This window comes from Microtus pennsylvanicus, chromosome 9, assembly GCF_037038515.1.
Source record: "Microtus pennsylvanicus isolate mMicPen1 chromosome 9, mMicPen1.hap1, whole genome shotgun sequence".
NCBI classification, from domain to species: Eukaryota; Metazoa; Chordata; class Mammalia; order Rodentia; family Cricetidae; genus Microtus; species Microtus pennsylvanicus.
The window spans coordinates 10,644,175-10,660,089 of record NC_134587.1 but is presented as its reverse complement, the minus strand read 5'-3'; the positions used below and the strand labels follow the sequence as shown (position 1 = coordinate 10,660,089).

Sequence of the window (15,915 nt, the reverse complement as noted above, 5' to 3'; positions counted from 1 at the left end):
CCCATCAGTAGGACAAGCACTAATTCATTCAGTCACTCAAAGATATTGGTTGCAAATGTATAAAAATAGTAAAGCCCAAGATACGAGAATGTTGTAAGCCAGCATGATTTTATGATAATCTAGTATTCTGTCCCTGCTTGAAAATTGTGTGTGGCACAGCTGACCTCTATGAAACACGGCAGCACGGGCTGTCTTCTGATACTATGCTATCCTAACTTCTGCAGCACGGGCTGTCTTCTGACACTATGCTATCCTAACTTCTGTGTTTCAGCCACCGTTTGTAATGGAGAAGTGGATTCTAGGGATAGTGGAGGACCAGACTGTGGAGTGCACGGTCACCTATGAGGTAAGCTCCTGACGACAGAGGCGGAGTTCCACCCTCTGTTAGTGAGCCGGGACCTGTCTGGTCTCTCAGGGTGCTTACAGGTTAGTATGTGGGTTTACTGGGAGGCAAATTACATACCGGCATGCATATGCAAAGATGAATGAGATTTCTCTAATGAAGTATTAGGAAGGAAAGATAACACAATAGAATTGGGGATAATGCCTTTCCTATACTTTTATGAGATATCGATTGAACACTTTGTATATCCCATCTAATAATGTTAAAAGTGAGTAGAACTCACTTGGAAATAAGAGTTCAGGAGAGAAGATCAGTGACTGTTCAAAAGACCAGCACGCATCCCAACTCTGGGGAGTTTATTGTTATCACCAAATTAATGGAGTCCATGAATTTTATATGAAAAGAAAGAAAAAGTTACATTAAGAAAAGAAAACATGGGGGCTGAAGAGATGGTTAAAAGCTGCTCTTCCAGAGGTCCTGTGTTCAATTTCCAGCACCCACATGGTGGCTCACAGCCATCTGTAGTGGGATCTGATGCCCTCTTCTGGCATAAAGTTGTACGTGCAGATAGAGCACTCATACATAAATAAATAAACCTTTAAAAAAAACCATACTATTAAAATGTACACATTTGGCACTACCTGTCGACAGGGGTAGAAAATAACCCAGCCACAAATAAACCCTGTCAGAGAGTGAGAGGTGAAAATGGTTGATTGCGTGGTCAGAGAAGAGCCACACGGACGCCAAGTGCAAGTCAAGGATGAAGCCAGACGGGTGGGCAAGGTCAGATCTGGGCACCCAGTAAGAACTCACTATGAGCATGGTAGGAAGTCAGTAGAGGCATTTTAAGCCTTAAAGGGAACCTGATTGTGTTGTAAAAATCAAGATCTTCTGTACAATACAAAACAGTTAGCAATACCTTACACTTTTGTTTAAGAGAGATTTAAAGTTTCATGTCTTTTACCATTTAAAATTTTATTTATTTTATATTTAATAATAAAATTAAATTATATTTGTTAAATTATATTTAACATTATAAAATATCTCTCTGAAAATATATTTCAACTCTGATTTAACAGAGTGACGTCAGATCTCCGAAACTCACCAAGCATGTCCACTGCATTCAGTGGAGTAGAACGAAGCCTCAGGATGAAGTGAAAGCGGTCCAGCTCGCCATCCAGACGTTATTCTCCAACTCGGACGGCAACCCTGGCAGCAGATCTGACTCAAGTAAGTTAGTGTCGGAGCACAGCGCGTGCACCTGAGTCCAGAAGGTTAGCTGTGCCATGCCCACCACGGAGGTGAGCGCCAGGCCACGTGCACCTGAGTCCAGAAGGTTAGCTGTGCCATGCCCACCACGGAGGTGAGCGCCAGGCAGCGTGCACCTGAGTCCAGAAGGTTAGCTATGCCATGCCCACCACGGAGGTGAGCGCCAGGCAGCGTGTGCCTGAGTCCAGAAGGTTAGCTGTGCTATACCCACCACAGAGGTGAGCGCCAGGCAGCGTGCACCTGAGTCCAGAAGGTTAGCTGTGCCATGCCCACCAGAGGTGAGCGCCAGGCAGCGTGCACCTGAGTCCAGAAGGTTAGCTGTGCCATGCCCACCACGGAGGTGAGCGCCAGGCAGCGTGTGCCTGAGTCCAGAAGGTTAGCTATGCCATGCCCACCAGAAGTGAGCGCCAGGCAGCGTGTGCCTGAGTCCAGAAGGTTAGCTGTGCCATGCCCACCAGAGGTGAGCGCCAGGCAGCGTGTGCCTGAGTCCAGAAGGTTAGCTGTGCTATACCCACCAGAGGTGAGCACCAGGCAGCGTGTGCCTGAGTCCAGAAGGTTAGCTGTGCCATGCCCACCACGGAGGTGAGCGCCAGGCAGCGTGTGCCTGAGTCCAGAAGGTTAGCTGTGCCATGCCCACCAGAGGTGAGCGCCAGGCAGCGTGTGCCTGAGTCCAGAAGGTTAGCTGTGCCATGCCCACCACGGAGGTGAGCGCCAGGCAGCATGTGGCTCAGCTGTCTAACAGTACTTCCCTCTCAGTTTTCTAATATTGCTTTTTCAAAGTGTGTCTTAAGTTTTGAGAACGTCATACATATGTACAGTGCACTTTAATCATATTCACCCATTAATATTGTTTTTATAAATAGATTATAGAGTCGTATTTGTAGACATAAATGTAAATGTGAGCACATTGCCCAGATTTAATATCTGGATAACTCGAATGATGGAAAGTAGTTTCGCTACATTGCAATGGCAAAAACATCTGCTTGTTTAGTTCCTAAAAGTCTTCTAGCTAAAATTCCTACAAAGCCACCGCTGTGACCAGTATTTCTTGTCTTTGCTTTTTCATTCTGGCAGAGTCTTGTGTGCCCCTGGCTGGCCTGGAATGGTTTTCATATAGCTGAGAATGACCTTGAACTTCTGATTCTCCAGGCTCTGAATTACAGGCGTGGGCCACCACACGCAGTTTGATGGGTGCCAGGGATGGAGTCAGGGTTTTCCATACGCTAGGCAAACACACTACCAACCCAGATACATCTCTAGCCACGAGTATTTCATGAGTCTCCAACACCAGTAACAAAACACAGCAATGATGGAGGAAGGGAGCTGGGGAGGGGAAGAGAAGGATGAACAAAACAAGAGTAACGTAGGAACGGAGATGACAGGTTCAGAAAGACAGCTCAGCACACAAAGGCCCACAAGCCTGGATGACTCTTTCTTATATGTGGTTCTCTAGTCTCTACACAGACTTCATGGCATGTGCTGTCCCCCCCCCCCACACACACACATACACAATAAATACGTGTCTTTTAAAATTTAAGAGAAAATTTCTCTTTGCTGAGAAATTTAAAGTAAAGAGAAAAAATTTAATGTACATGATAAATAATGGTGATAGTAATTTTAAAAATTGAGAAAAGTATTGAAGGTCAGCTGACTGGTGAGGAAATTGGTCATTATTTGGTGAACTCAAGCAAAGGTTCTTACCCCCTACTCGTAGGCTCGGAACTCTAATAACTGCAGGACCAAGACAAGCTCACAAGTATGTTGAAGGTGCTAGGATACAAAGTCGTATGCAGTTCCCTCTTACCCATGAGACGCCCCACAGAGCACAGCAGAGATGCAGCCTTACTAGCCAGCACTTGTTCCTCTCCAAGAGAAGAGTACTTTTGCGACAGCATACCAGAGGGCTCTTTGTCAGGCATAGAGACAAAGACAGGACTCTAACCTATTGTCCCCAGTGGCAAGTGTCACTGAATTCTGACAGCCTGGCCCTTATGTTGACCACTGTAAGGCCTGACTTGCCACACAGGACAAATATCCTTAAATAGCCACCAGCCAGGGTGGACAGAATCCTGAAGAACATTCAAAAGCCATCAGCAAACTGTTTGACATCATGCCAGGTCTGACCACCTTTGTCAACAGAGTTGGTTTGGTTATACTGTTTTACAAATACCCATCAGGGTACAGTGTTACTGTTAAGATAACGGTGCAAGCTGGGCTGTGGTGGCGCACGCCTTTAATCCCAGCACTCAGAAGGCAGAGGCAGGTGGATCTCTGTGAGTTCGAGACCAGCCTGGTCTACAAGAGCTAGTTCCAGGACAGGCAACAAAGCGACAGAGAAACCCTGTTTGGAAAAACAACACCAAAAAAGATAGGGGCGCACAAGTGGGACCCTGGCAGGACCCACTGCAGGTGGGGACAGCAGCTGGTGACAGAATAGTCCATGCAGAGAGAGCTTGAGTGTGGAGTTTGTTGAGAAGAGGGTATTGGGAGGGTAGGGGAGAAAGAAACACAGAGACCGAGAGAGACAGAGAGGCAGAGAGGGGGGAGAGAGGGAAGAAAGAGAGAAGAGAGTAGTAGAAAGACCTAGACTAGCTTGCCTCCTGGGAAGAGGAGAGTGGGTGGAGTTTGTCTCTTAAAGGGACCCTTGCACCTGTGTCCAGCCAGAACTGCTTGCCAAGCAGAGGGATGACTGCCAGGTTTCCAAGGGGCGCCAGAATACTAACATTTACCACCAGGTTAGGTTTGGCATTCTGTCAGTACTCTTTAGCTACAAGCACAGCACACAGTCAGGCTTTTCAGGGTTTGTTATTTTGCTGAGATTATTCTACATAGTAGGTCTGGCTCTATGCTCCTCTCGTGCAACTACTTCTAAACCCCTTTATGTTTAAGTCTGTGTATGTTGCCTGGTATGTCTGCTATGATCCTTTCCGTACTTCATTTAGCTGGCGTGGCAGCTTACCCCTGTAGTAAAGCAGGCAGACCAGTGCAACGTCAAGGTCATCACAGGCTACAGAGTGTGTTCTCAGATGAGACCAAGAGGAAAGGACTTCTAACACTAATGTTTGTCAGGCACGTTTTACTTCTATAGGGTTTTATAACTACCATCCTGTTTCATCCTAATAACCGCCCCCATGAATCCTGTTCTCCTGTATTTCCTCTTCTGTGAGGCTCTTCTTCCCATTTCCAAATTCGTATTACACAAAAGGGCTCCCAATGACTTCTAAGTTTTACATGACTCAAATCCTACCATGTCACCAAATAACCATTTGTTTTAATCACTCTCAGTTCCAGATCCCTGTGGTAACACTGACGGAAGTACTTCCTCCATGCATGCGCCCATAGCCAATGAACTGTACCACCAGGACGTGATGGTGGCAGATAGCAGGGCACAAGGCTGGGGTTGGGGGTAGGTTGTGAGGACATCCCCATTGTGACAATGGCATTCCTTTCCCCAAACAGGACTCTGCCCAGACCCCAAATAGATGTCCTTTGTATCTTCTAAGCAGGATCTTTAAGAAACAGTAAATTATTCTTCCTGGAAGAGTGTACACTGGAAAAGTCAGCACCTTCTACTTCCGGCTGAACTTGCTCCAGACTGATTCCCTCTGAAAAGCTGCATCTGGCTTCCTTCAATTTTCAGCCTGTGTCTCTCCTTTCTGTCTCCCTCCACACTCCTTTGACTCACTTTTCCAATGGGATGGGAAGACTCCAGATCTCCTGCTAGATCAGTCACACCCTATTTTGCCTGCCAGTAACAGAAAACCCAGCTTCACCTGGCTTATCTCAGGGGGTCTCACAGTTTGGTCCTGCAATGTCCTCTGTGAACCTGTCAGAGATGCTCACCCTCCCACCCATCTCCAGATGTACCGAAGCAGATGTTCTAGGTCTAGAACCAGCAGTCTGCATTTTAAGGAACGAAACCTCTGAAGTCCCTCAAACACTGATTTAAATGAATAAAATGTATTGCCTTCCATTGCTAAAAGTCCAAAGATGATAGGCTCTGAATGCAACACGACAAGCAAGTTTGACTATGGAGTCTTAAGGGATGGCCTCTTCCTTTCCTGTCGTCATCCTCCCTGTACTGGCTTTGCCCACAGCCTCGCTGCTGAGTCTGCTGCCCTGGAAACACAGTGATGCCCTGAAGGCACCAGGTGTCAGTCCTGACCTCCTCTCCTATTTAGTAGAAATGCCTTCCTGGAATCCAGGCGACTACCCCACACCAATTCAGCTTTGCACGGAACGGCAATATGTCCTTTTCTGCCAACTGTATGTCTGTCGTGGGCAGAAGAGGCCTAGCTTCCCTTGGCACACATGGCTGCAGACAGGAGCTCAAACTCAGGCCTCTTGGAAGCTAAACCCGTAGAGAAGTGGCAGTTTAGGAAGATGGTGCTGCGATACTGTATCATTCCTTGGAGATGAGGTTCCTAATACAGTTAGAACCACGGCAGCAGAAATAGAAAACCACATTATGTATTCTTAATGACAATTTACCGGTCTGCCCAAGGGTTCGTGGCAGTAAAGAGAAAGGTCTATATACCTAGCCTGAAACTTCCATGCATGCCAATGCTTGAAACGCCCCCCAAGCAGCCCGGAGATTGATTTCCTGAGCCAGGCTTATGAATTAGGCATTCAATTTTGTGGCATGGAAGATGCTCATTTCCATTTCCCCTGCAGGTGCGGACTGCCAGTGGTTAGACACTCTGCGCTTGCGGCAGATTGCATCCCACACTTCTCTACAGCGTTCCCAGAGCAACCCCATCCTGGGGTCCCCTTTCTTCTCATACTTTGCCAACCAAGATTCCTATGCCGCCGCGGTGAGGCGCACCCAGACGCCCGTCAAGTACCAGCAGATCACACCCATCAACCCTTCCAGGAGCTCCTCCCCGACGCAGTACGGGCTCACCAAAAACTTCTCCTCCCTGCACCTCAACTCCAGGGACAGCGGCTTCTCCAGCCTCAACACCGACAGCTCCTCCGAGAGGGGCCGCTACTCAGACCGCAGCAGAAACAAATACGGCCGCGGGAGTGCATCCCTCAACTCTTCCCCCAGGGGAAGGTACGGGGACAAAAGTCAGCATTCCGCACCTTCACGAGAAAGGTATTCTGGAAAGTACTACAGGGTGCCACAGCCAGCACTGAACACTCATCAGTCCCCTGACTTCAAGAGGAACCCGAATGACCGTCGTGAGCCCAGGACCATCCCCGGGATGCCTCTGCACCCCGAGGCTGCCTCCAGAGGAGGCGAAGAAGAGAGCAGGGTGAGCGAAGGGGGATGGACTAAAGTGGAGAACCGGAAGAAGACACACAGGCAACTTCCGGCCAAGAGTGGCAAGGAGAGAACCCGGGGCAACTACCGCGGGCGGAGGAACTTTTGATGATTTGAATCAGATGGGCTTTTCCAAGCGGGTTCTGCGGTGGTTTGTGCAATAGACTTTTGGTAACAAGACATCTTCAGATTCCAGAAACCAAAAAAAGACTAGTTTCGGGGCTAGGAAACACCTTTTAATTGAAAGGACAACCAAAGCAGGGCCACAATTATGGCCGTTGGTTTTCTAGTGGTGGCGATTAGACCTGACCATAACTGTCTATGTTTCGTACCCTGAATTAATATTGAAACAGGAAGGGCTGTGCCATTTATTCCATGCTGGACAGGTTCTCCCTAGCCAACTTCACTAGGATAAAGCTAGCTAGTGTGGGCCACGAAAATATCAAATTTCTAGATGAAAACAGGACATGCCTTATTTTCCCTTTCATCTAAGGTCCCAAGAATACTCCGCAAGGCACTGTGGCTGATCCTTTATTTAAAATGTGGATATTTTGTTCATCGTGAGTTTTTTGCGTTGATTTAACTACTGCGATAAAAAAAATATATCATTTATCTTTATTGTTGAGGGATATTTTTTAAAATGCCTCCCTAAATTTTGTGCCCAAGGCAAGTGAGTCACTCATCTCAACCCTGTTAGTATTTATTTTAGTGAGATATTCGTGTTTCTGTCATGGTCAGAACTGAAGTGATTTGGCTTGTCATTTTTAGATAATAAAAAAGATGGTTAAAGTTAATGTTGACTGTATGGTATTTGTCTCATTTATTAAGGCTCATCAGACAAAAGGTCTGAATGGCCTGGAGATTTGTGACTGCTTCCTTTCCTGAGCTCCCGGGACTCTGGTTGGGTGTTAGTTCCCACCTTCACCAAAGAAGGAGCAAGGAGGGGGGAAACAGTCCGAACAGCATCCTTGGGATGTCAGAACTCTAAAAACCTAAAAAAAAAAAACAAAACAAAAAACAGATTGAGCAGGGTATACCATCTCAGGCTAAAATCCAGGGAAATTACCATTAGCCTTGTTAGAGCAAGACAATAAATCCCAGCCTTGCAGCCAGTCGGCATGGAGCAGCGGGGAGTTAAGAGGAGGCTGCGTGTAGTCTAGAGCCGGAAGCTTGTGACACACGAGGATACGAGGATGGGATGTACAGCACTGTGAAATGCTTCCTGATTGGCAAATCAGAAAGTCAGGTTGGCAACAAACCTGTTGTGCGTCACATAGATAAATGTTACCCTCGGTATGCTAAGATTCTTTTCAGTACTCATTGGCACTAAACACTAGGTGCCCTTTGGTCTCTCCGGGATTCTGGATGCCCCGTGAGGCTCCAGATGAGTCATGGGTGTTCTATAGGGTTGAATTCTCTTCTTATGTTAGAGAGAGCAGGCTGATTCACTGTATATGTACACACTCCAGTGCAGTACGTGGGGTCTGCTGGGATCATCAAGGATCTTGTAGCATCAAAGTCGAGACGGTAGGAAATAACTTTCATTGACAAGGGAAACGTCATGGCCCAAAATTGATTCGGCAACTTAATTTTATTGACCGTCTGCACTAACTCACAAGCAAAGCAAGGGGTGTGCAAATCAAGATCATTTTGGTGGTTATGCAGCACTCATGGTCATCATGGCGGACCAACTCGTAAAGCCCCTACTCTTCCTCTTCTCCCCGCCTTCATATCAAGCCAAGCCTGTCTCCAGTTCTTTTTTCCCTTTGGCCTTTCTTCATGTTCGAACAACAGCAACAAAAAGTGTTTGAGCAAAGTGCTATCTTTATATGCTGTTTCCAAATAGGCAGTCCATTATTAGAGAATTTTTGGATAAACAGCTGGATGCTGTCTTGAATCAGTCACTCTGAAAGGAACAGCAAGCGCGGTGTGAGTCGGTACAGCAAATACACAGTGTGGGGAAGCGGTGACACGTCCCGTTTAAAAGGTGTTGTGCAAATGACCCGTTGGTGTCATGCTCCTCGCCACCATCTTGCTTTTGTGGATCCCGAGTCAGAAAATCCAAACTGGCATTAAAGTGGCGGCATGTTCTCAGCCTTCTTTTGTACAGTGGTTGAGCATACAAAAAAAAAGTTACTGCAGCAGCCCAACAAACTGACCACTTTGTAATGTCTCATGGAAAAATACTTGTCAGCATTGATGCTTCCAGTCAAAATCAAAACAAGAACAGCTGCAGTCTGGTTTTGGGTTGTAAAGAAACAGAAGAGTTGGATGTGCTTTTCTGGCTTGGCTCTCTCTCTCTCTCTCTCTCTCTCTCTCTCTCTCTCTCTCTCTCTCTCTCTCTCTCTGATGCTTACTCATCAAACATAATTTGCCAGGTTAGAAGACGAATGTAAGTTAAAAGCAGAACAGAATTAACAGGACATGTGTCATCAAAATAACTGGTAAAACAGAAATGTAAAAAAATAGCAGCCTAGGGTTTAGTTACATACTTAGCATCCGGAAGGCCTTGGGTTCAGTTCTCAAAACAAGCAACCAAGTGAATCATTTTCCAACAGTCAGGAAATGTGTTAGCTGGAAGAGGCTGAGGTTAGGGCAGACGGGAAAATTTCTAGGTTAGAACTTCAGGTATAGCACGTAGCAGGACACGTGCATTCACAAGTGAGCAGACCAATAATTGTTTTCATCTGGTTCAACAGCGAATGTGAAAAATTAAACAACAATGTCCTTTCAATGATGGAGAGTGAACTTTAGGTCAGTAAAATCTACCTGGGAACTCTACCTTCACTACCTTTCCCAGCGCAGTGGTACCAAAGCAGTTTATTGGCTCCCTAATACCCTTCTCTGCAATATATATTACCTGAGCAAGTTGGTACAGAGGTGGAATGCTTCTGCAGGAAATTGGGTTAAGGAACTTCCCGCAAAAGCCAGCTCCTGGTTGGAGTTGGGCAAAGTAGAAGCAAAAGTTTCAAATACATAAAATATGTTCCTTGTAAACTTTAAATTATATATTAAGCCCATGGGAAAAACCCATTCTGAGGGAAAACGATAATATCAAAGAGCCAAGGAAAGGGCTCACTTGCTGCTCAAGCCTGACAGTGAGACAGCACTGCAAACTTGGTGTGCACACGATGAGCGAATGGCCCAGGAGCCCGAGGGCTGGCCAGCCTAGAGAACAAGGGGAGGCAAAGAAATGAGAGACTTCTTGACATGAAGTGGAAGGTGAGGACCGACTGTTGAATGTTATCCTCTGACCACCACGCTCATGCCTTGTCAGATACATGCCCTCACTCATTCACACACAACATACATAACACACACACACAGAGAGAAATGATCAATATGTTATACCACAAAGGAAATTAAATAGATAAAAATATTTACTCTGTATTTGTATTAACAAAACCATTGCTCAATATTTATCTAACTGATCTAATTATCTATAAAAACAGCATCAAAGTATCCTGGGGTCAGAACAGAGTGGTCAGAATATCCAGGAGTTCAACATGGCAAGGCTGAAACGTCTTCAAAGTACTCTGATTCCACTGTGCCTCTTCCAAGGCAGAGGTCCCAAAATAATTTATAAACTTCCTAGGAGCCATCTTCCACAGAGTCTTCCACCTCAACAGGTTGGTACAGATGTGGTATGCTCCGGAACTCTGGCTCCAGAAACTGATGTCATGAGCTGCCAGGGCTTGGTTGTGTGAACTTGTCCGGAATGGAGCATCAATTAATTCTGAAATTACAGAGACTGCACTTTAGGAGCCTTAAACAATGTCTTGCTATTGTTGAATTTAAGAACAACCTTAATTTAAGAACTACCTTAAGTCCCGGCTGCCCCGAGGAGATGAGAGCTCAGGCCTAGGCCTAACTCCTCTGGTCCACCTGCCAGTTCTGCGACTGCCTTATGAGGTGACTGGTGTGGCAAAGAGCCAAACCCACGGCAGAGAGTTTCCAGTTACTCATGCCAGTGGCTTCTTTCTCACCCTCTTACCTAACCAGTGGTCATGCCTGGCCAAGCCACCACAGTTCAAAACTGGAGGCTTCTCCAACCTCTGTTCACAGCTAAAGTTCAGCCCTGATAACTCAGTCTACCGGAGGAGTCCCTTTCCTACCAACAGCTGTGTTTCTCTACCCTCGGAGTCCGGCTGAGAGAAAAGATTTGAGCAAAACCTTCACACTGCCATCCTCTGTCAAAGCTCACATAAGCAGAACAGTAATCACCAGCAAGGCCCACCCAAAGGGACATAGGGATCCATCAGGTCTGCAAAGTACACAGCTGTGGTGGTGGTGATCATGTGACCAAGCTCTTGCCCCTCTTCTGTATTGCACTTCCTCGGGCCCTCAGGGACTCACTCGGGCATCCCATTCAGCCACGCAAATTAGCAGCCCTTTTGTCTGTTAACTTTGAAACTTTGTACACCAACCCACTTCCACAGGCAGCCTGAGCCTGCAGCAGAAAGGTTGCTCTCTGTCGGAAGTGTTCCATGATCTCCAGCCGCCGCCCTATCCTGCCCTGCTTGGCAACACAGTCACATATATCAATCTCTCTATTGGAATTTTCCCCAGGTCTGTCTGCATTTGCTTGCACGGCTAGGCTGTGAGATGCATGGTCATATCATATATTGTATATTGTTACATATTATACTATATTAATTATTGTATCTTGGTCACTAACAGAGCTTTTAAACAATACTCAATCTATTCAGTGTGTGGAATGGTAACTAACGTGGCTACCAGACCTTCAAATCCTCTAAATTCTTGTTCTGATTACATACTCATCGAGTGTCATTAATAGAGCCTCCAAACCAAAAAGTAGATCTAGTGTTAAAGCAGCTGCCTTTCTAATATCATCTACATCCATCTCATGAGAACTTGCACACGAGTCTGCCCCTGAACACAACCCCAAGACGAGACATCGGTTATGTTCTGGGCAATATTTACTAGGAGTCACTTCTGGGTGTCCTGAGGCCTTCACAGGAAAGAACAGCCTGGTTTTCCCAAAATGCTTCTCCTTGCCTTGGAGGAAACTGGGTTCATGTTTGTTTGGAAGTCGTACACTCAGCATAGCACTCTGAGTGCCGGCTTTCAGTTACTGCTGTCACAGGAGGGACAAAGAACAAAGATACTGTGTGTATGGTACCCAGAACTATGCACAAACCCTGCCCTGGCAGTTGTCCTTACCCGTCCCAGGTCCTAAGCCTGCTCTAAGGGCCTCACAATGCCCATTCTCACTGAGGCTGGGGAGGTTTTATGTTGATCAGGACAATTCAAGATTTGTCAGCTGGTTGTGCCTGATTATCAAGATGTCCAAACTGGCTCCTTTGCTATGTGTAAGCAATTTAATTTTGAGCCTAATTTTAATCTGCTTTACACTGTATGTCTGCATCTGCTGTGTTAAAGCCATCATTAGCATTTAAAGGGAAAACTAATGGTATTGATCACTCTTATTAAAACCAAACAACTGTACAGCCGAGAGAATGAGCAGGCTCTCCAGCCACCGCAGCCCCAGCCAAAGTCGATGTCCTCAAAATATCAACACAGATGGAAAATGTGACATCAAAGCAGGGGTGTGACATCTGCAAGGGGCACTTAAAGCTTGCCACCCCACCCCAGATCCCCAGCTTCTGATCTTCTTGAAAACAGCCAGCTTCATTTGTTTCTGAACTCCTTACATGTCTTCCAGCTAACAAACAATGGCTTCTTGATAGGCTTTGGTGCGTGAATACATCTAAGAAAGGTTAAGAATCCTTTGTGTTATATAAATGTCCCTCGGGAGCAATCACATCTTTATTACAGACCTTGTAATAGCTTTGGATTGCTGTGTAACAAATGTCCCCCAAGAATAACTTAAATCTTTATGATCCCATATGGTTTCTATGGGTCAAAAATTCAGGAGTGGCCTTGATGGCTGGTTCTGTTTTTTGAGACAGGGTCTTTGTCTTAGAGGGTTTTGTTTTGTTTTGTTTTGTTGCTGTGAAAAGACACCATGACCACAGCAACTCTTATAAGAAAAACATTTAATTGAGAGACTTGCTTACAATTTGGAGGTTCAGTCCATTATTATCATGCCAGGGAGCATGACGGAATGCAGGCAGATGTGGTGCTGGAGGAATAGCTGAGAGTCCTATATCTTGCAGGCAACAGGAATTTGACTGACAGTCACACTGAAGGCAACTTGAGCAAAAGAGACCTCGAGCTCCGCCCCCACAGTGACACACTTCCTCCAACAAGGTCACACCTCCGAAGAGTGCCATTTTCTTTGGGGGCCATTTTCTTTCAAACCACCAACCACCACAGTCTTGCTGTTTCTTACACTCCTGGAACTGAATTTAGTCCAGGGTGGCCTTGAACTTGTGATCCCGCTGCCTCAGCCTGTAGAATGTCTCACTGCACGTGTCTCATCATGCTGGGCTGCTCTGAGATTTTGAAGAAGTACCAATAGAGGGTTGATCGAGTTGCATTCCTATGAAGGAGGCAGGAGAAGCTGCTTTCAAGATGGTCTCTCTAATGGTACTGGTTGTTGGCAAAATGCCTCAGTTTCTCCTTGTGTATGTCTTTCCACAAGCTCTAAGCACTTGTGGTATAGTGACTGGATTCTTAGGAGAGAGCTACCCAAGAGGCTAAGGACAGACACACTATATTTTTTGCTTGGTTTCAGAACCCTTGCCAAGTTCTTTATGGACTATCTTGCTGCTTGCACAGGTTAACCTTGTTCAGGCTCAAAGGAAGAAAACACGGGGCAGTGAAAGTACTTGGAAGGTCATTTTGTAAGCTGACTACCACGGACACCCATAGTCTCCATATTCCCCTTTGTAATTTGAATCTTAATTTTGTCTCTTTTGCTTGTTTTACATTTTCCACAATCTATAAGTTAAATGTGAGCATAGTTCATTTGGACACAGAACAGGAAGAGCTAGTACCCTGGACTTGGATTTCTCAGTCTCCAGAACTATAAGAAACCGAAGAACCAGCCTGCCTCCATCTTGGGCTTGAAAGCTATCTTATAATAAAGACAAACTAAGTTCATTCCTGTTTATGATTAAATCTGTTTCTCAAGGGTTAGACTATGCCCTTCTTGTAATCTAGCTACAGATGGTTCTGCACTGCCTGTTCCAGGAATGGCAGTCATGTCTTTGTTTCAAAAAGTTAATAACTGTCTTGCAACCTTACCTTTGTTTCAGAAGGGTTGCTATGGTTACCTTGCTATGACTGCCTGTTCTTATGACCACCTTACAATCAAGTGTATGTTTCAGGAGGTCATTATAATTAACTTGTTATGCTTATGTTCTGCTCCTGCATCCCCCTATTTTGCCTGCCAAATCTCCATTTGGAAAGCTCCACCCCTGAGCTATAAAAAGCTTTGTCTTCCTCACATCCAATGCTGACTTCTCAAACACCATCTTATGGGGAGCAGCCCATGTACACAAATAAAAATGCCTCCTTTAATTAATTTGGCTGTATGATTTGGGTCTGGTCTTTCTCCTCCAATCTTTGGATTAACAAATCAAACATTCCTTTTTTAATATATTTATTATTTGTATTTTATGTGCTTTGGTGTTTTGCCTGCATGTATATCTGTGTGAGGGTGTCAGATCCCCTGGAAAAAGGAGTTATAGATAGTTGTGAGCTGCCATGTGCATGCTGGGAATTAAGCCTGGGTCCTTTGGAAGAGCAACCAGTGCTTTTAACCACTGAGCTATCTCTCCAGCCCCTGAAATGTTCCTTTTTAGCAGCCTAATCTATGACAAAGGTTTGAACCCTAAAAATGGCTTTGACATTAGACTGAGGTGTGACTCAATGGTAAAGTATTTGCCTGGCATGTGCCAGGCCCTGGGCTGCATGTTTGCCAGTGAAAGAGACACCGTACCTGTTTAAACTCACAGAAGTAGTGCTTCTGATTATAGTTAGCGTTTACTCACTGTATTGTGCCAAGCCTGTTCTAAATTCCTTCCTTGTTTAACCACCCAAACCTATGCATTAGATGCTATTATTGTTTCCATTTTCCACTTGAGGAGGTTAGCTAATTTACCCAAAGTAATTAGAAGAAAAGAAGAACCCTAAGAGGGTAGGACCCACAAAGACTAGAGAATGCCTCAGTCTAGAGGTGCCTGGGATGCTAAGCCCTCGCTCTGGTGTTATTCCATTGATGCAGTTAAGCTGTCAGTTGTAGCCAACAGGGAAAGGACAAGAGGGTTGCAAAAGATATGGCCCTGCTTTCTTCCTCCCAGAATTCTGTTTTGTCTACTCCACCCACATAAGTTCTGCCCTATCAAAAGGCCAAGGCAGTCTCTTTATTCAACCAATGAAAACAACACACAAACAGAAGGACCTCCTACACTAGCCTAGGCTTGCTCCCAATTAGTTCTTGGAACTTAAATTGTTTATATTAATCTACACTCTACCCTGTGGCTCATTACTTTTCCTTAGTACCGTATGTCCAACTTCCTCCACATCTCATTGGCAAATCCCCCACTCTCAGATTCTTTTCCCAGAGTTCGTATCTCTGCCCAGAAGTCCTGCCTGTCATCTCCTGCCTAGCTATTGGCCATTCAGCTCTTTATTAAACCAATCAGGTGTCTTAGGCAGGTGAGGTCAAACAGCAACACATTTTCACACAGTGTGACCAAACATCCTGCACACATACTAAAGGACATGAAGTCTTCACACCAACAGATGTGGTGGTTCCTGGCTATAATTTACCACTGAGATTGAGGCAGGAGGATCTTAAGTTCAAAGTCAGCCTGGAGTACACTATAGAGTAAGCCCTTGTCTCAAAACATGATGAAATGGCATTGATTTTGTTTACATTTAGTTTATGGATTCATCAGGGCGGTAAAACATTGAAAGACAACTGTAAATTACGGCGCTTATATTCTTTTCAGTGGTGGTGTTTAAGAAACATTTATAACCAGAGTAATAATACTTAGAGAATGTAATAATCTCTTTCTTCCAAACACTCCTTTAAATTTTTTATTTCATTTATTAATTTGTTTATGCAAAGGTGGGGGCAGGTTGTATATACCATGACAATTCT

At 45.3% G+C, this 15,915-nt stretch overlaps 1 protein-coding gene across 2 annotated transcripts in view; it reads left to right on the top strand.

Moving 5' to 3' along the window:
- The window catches only part of Map3k20 (mitogen-activated protein kinase kinase kinase 20), a 155,095-nt gene extending 147,425 nt beyond the window's left edge, over nt 1–7,670 (top strand). The window contains exons 18-20 of one of the 2 annotated variants that reach the window (XM_075984891.1): nt 272–346; nt 1,423–1,573; nt 6,287–7,670. In XM_075984891.1, the coding sequence (XP_075841006.1) occupies nt 272–346; nt 1,423–1,573; nt 6,287–6,987 (927 nt within the window). In that variant the 3' untranslated portion in view covers nt 6,988–7,670. The remainder of the gene's footprint in view (nt 1–271; nt 347–1,422; nt 1,574–6,286) is intronic. The other variant, XM_075984890.1, reaches the window with a different exon arrangement.
- The last annotated feature ends 8,245 nt before the right edge of the window (nt 7,671–15,915 follow it).